The sequence below is a fragment of the Suricata suricatta genome, chromosome 2 (assembly GCF_006229205.1).
Source record: "Suricata suricatta isolate VVHF042 chromosome 2, meerkat_22Aug2017_6uvM2_HiC, whole genome shotgun sequence".
NCBI lineage: Eukaryota > Metazoa > Chordata > Mammalia > Carnivora > Herpestidae > Suricata > Suricata suricatta.
This window is the reverse complement of record NC_043701.1, coordinates 10739504-10743039: the sequence shown is the minus strand read 5'-3', so window position 1 is coordinate 10743039 and position 3536 is coordinate 10739504. Positions and strand designations below refer to the sequence as shown.

The 3536-nt window shown below is 44.1% G+C and overlaps 1 protein-coding gene across 1 annotated transcript; it reads left to right on the top strand.

The window, feature by feature from the left end:
- The first annotated feature begins 1038 nt into the window (after positions 1 to 1038).
- Positions 1039 to 1974, top strand: LOC115304731 (olfactory receptor 6B1). Its single transcript, XM_029955001.1, has one exon. It carries the CDS (start codon positions 1039 to 1041, stop codon positions 1972 to 1974), a length of 936 nt encoding a protein of 311 aa, XP_029810861.1.
- The last annotated feature ends 1562 nt before the right edge of the window (positions 1975 to 3536 follow it).

Genomic DNA, 3536 nt, shown 5'->3' with positions numbered 1-3536 from the left:
GATTCTGAGCTATCAGCACAGAGTCCAATGCAAGGCTCGAACCCATGATCTGAGCTGAAGTTGGAGGCTTAACTGACTGAGCCACCCAGGCATCCCATGTTTGCTTTTTTTTTTTTTAACTCTCCTCCCAGAGACGCCAGCTCCATCTGCAAAGACTTACGACCCCCTGAGAGCAAAGCCTGTGTTTGCTCTGCACTCTGCCTGCTCACAGCCACCCCCTTCCTCCCTCTCATTGCCCAGGCCCCCATCCTAATAGGAGGTGAAAGTCTTTTCACATGTTTTGTCATTTACAGTTTGTGTAATATTTCATTCACATTTTTTCATTTGGGTTTTCATTCACAGCGATGCAAGCTGAACGAACATTAGCACTCACATTACAGAAGAGAAGATTGGGTTTCAGGGAGGATAAGATGTCAAGGTCACAGAGCAAACCAGGGCAGACCTGGTACTTGACTGAGATCCAGTTCTTTAACACTGAATACATAACTCTCCTGATCTCAGCACTTACCTACCTCATGTGATTGTCATATTCCCTCCATGGTGGAGGGAAAGTGAAGCAGTATGTGAGGGGTAAGTGAGTTGTAAGAAAGAACTTCCCCAAAGTTCTGCGTGGACATGGGCCAGGAGCACCATGCATACCCTTGGGAATTGGCAGTGGTAACCTGGAACATGAAGACTGGATTCTGTTAAATTGTGAATGCGGTGTAGAATATTAGAGCCTGGGCTTTAGACATAGACTTCAATGTGATTCCTGTCCTGTTACCAGTGGGAGTTGGTAAGTTGCTTAATGTCTTTTCAAGACTCAGTTTCTTTATCACTAAAATGGGTATAATAACATGTAAAGAGGCTGTGTGAGAATTAGGTACCTTAATGCATAATGTACCCAGTGTATGGCCTAGCCTATACTGTATTATGAATAAATGATATGTTAGTATTATTGCTAACCAGAGAAGTCATAGGATGGAAGATTCTATCTGTACTATGGACTCTGACCAAGTGATTTTTCCCCCCAGGAAAGCTAAGTCCTGTGTCTCTACTATGGAAGTGGAGAACCAGACCCAGGTCACCAAGTTCATTCTGGTGGGATTCCCTGGGAGCTGGGCCATGCGGGTAGCCGTGTTCCTGATGTTCCTTATTGCCTATGCTCTCACAGTGGCTGAAAATATGGTCATCATCTTGTTGGTGCAACAGAACCGGCCACTGCACAAGCCTATGTACTTCTTCCTGGCCAACCTGTCTTTCTTGGAGACCTGGTACATCTCCGTGACTGTACCTAAGCTGCTGTTTAGTTTTTGGTCTGTGAGCAACAGTATCTCCTTCACTCACTGCATGGTACAACTCTACTTCTTCATTGCGCTCATGTGTACAGAATGTGTGCTCCTTGCAGCCATGGCCTATGACCGTTATGTGGCCATCTGCCGTCCACTCCACTACCCCACGATTATGAGCCACAGGCTCTGCTTCCACTTGGCTCTGGGTTCTTGGGCCATTGGCTTTGGCATCTCCTTGGCTAAGATCTACTTTATCTCCCGCCTCAGCTTCTGTGGCCCCAATGTCATCAACCACTTCTTCTGTGACATCTCTCCAGTTCTTAACCTCTCCTGCACAGACATGTCTGTAGCCGAGCTGGTGGACTTTATCCTGGCACTGGTCATCTTTCTCATCCCCCTTTCTATCACCGTCCTGTCCTATGGGTGCATCCTGGTTACAGTTCTACGCATGCCCACCGGAAAGCAGAAAGCCTTCTCTACGTGTGCCTCCCACCTCGTGGTGGTAACCATCTTTTATTCAGCCACTATTTTCATGTATGCCAGGCCCCGGGCCATCCATGCCTTCAACATGAACAAAATAATTTCCATCTTCTATGCCATTGTCACCCCTGCTCTCAACCCTTTCATTTATTGCCTGAGGAATAGAGAGGTCAAAGAGGCTCTGAAGAAACTGGCCTATTGCCAAGCTATCCAATTGGACTAGTACAATTACAAATTATTAAGAAATTATTTGATTCAGCACCTGCTCTTCCATCATCCATCCTTTCCCCTTCAATGCCTGAACTGATACTACTCATGTCAGTACGATTATCACCACATCGCCATCAGTCCGGGCTCTTGGCTATTGTGAGGTCTGCATCTGCATAGGTGGTCTGTGGTCGAAGGGCACTACGGAGAATTCTCTTTGGCTAAGACCTAAAATGGGGTTTCTGAGATTGTGTCTAAACTCCTAACTGAGTTAATTTGGTATAAGCAAATGGTAGCATAGGTGTTAGCTGTTTGGGGATCTAGCAAGCATTAAGGGTTGTGGGCCAGCAGATCTGGGATGGTTTCCCAAGTGGGACAGAGGTAGCAATGTCCTCAACAATCCCATCCTGGATGTTTTGTGGGGAGTCAGTCTTGGCGGCAGAGACTAGAGACTGACTGCTCTTTAGTTCCCCCAACACTTTTTGTGAATAGCCAGTTCCCTTATTTCATACATTTCTGCTTCACATAGCTAGAGTGCTTTCTGTTATCTGCACATCAACTATACCTCATACAATTATTGTCTTCTGACGTAACTGATAGTGCTGTTTTGTACTGAATTTCACATTTCCCTTCTAGATTTACAATATGTCTGTGTTTGTTTGTATCCTCTAGTGGATGAGCACAAAATAAGTGAGGAATAAACAGATATCATCTAACATCCTCTTTGTTGAAGGAAATGTTGCCCTCATTAGCCATCTATTCTTCTGACCTCAATGTTCTCCTTCCTCTCCAATCTGCTTTCACTCCCCCTGGCTGTCGTTCTCAGCACGCCATCTCAAATACAAGCAACTAGTCCAAGTTTAGGATTTGGCAGTTTTCCATTCTATGCCACAGTGATTTTCAGTTGTCCTGCTTTTTTATCTGATTTTCTTCCTACTAACAGTAGGCTTTCTGATCAGACATGCCACACACCCACAGAAAGGTATAGATGAGCCCACTCTTGGTTCACAGATTTGTCAATGGCCAAGGGGGCCATACTTTGAACTGTAGCCAATATAATGTGCCAATGTCACCAGGAATGGAAACCTTCCATTAGAACAGTTAAAAATAGAATGACTTGTACTATTTTCAACATCTTTCACCTAAACACAAATACTGTTTCCAAAGATCTTTTCTCTTGTCTTTGAAGTAAGAGGCATTAGGTAAGATTCTTTGCAAATTTTACAAACTTTCAGGACAGAAGCTTAGGATGTTAACAATGTACAATCACAGACAAAGGGGAGCAAAGGTCAAAAGCCCAGATCTCCCTGGGTCTGTTCTTAGTTCATGGGATCTCTCTAGAGAGAAAACATGCTTCTTCCATAGGTGGAGTGTGGAAGCTAAGTATGTTGGGGTATAATTAGCAACATCAATTGCTATACCCAGAGAAACAGTAAGATAACAATGGACAAATGTGGAATATATTCCTCAGGAGATAAAGGAATCAAGATAAAATGCAAGCCTGCCTGCCTTTAGAGAATAAACATACAAAAGAAAATGACTCTCGTAATGGAAATGATTTACTGTTTGCTCCTGGAA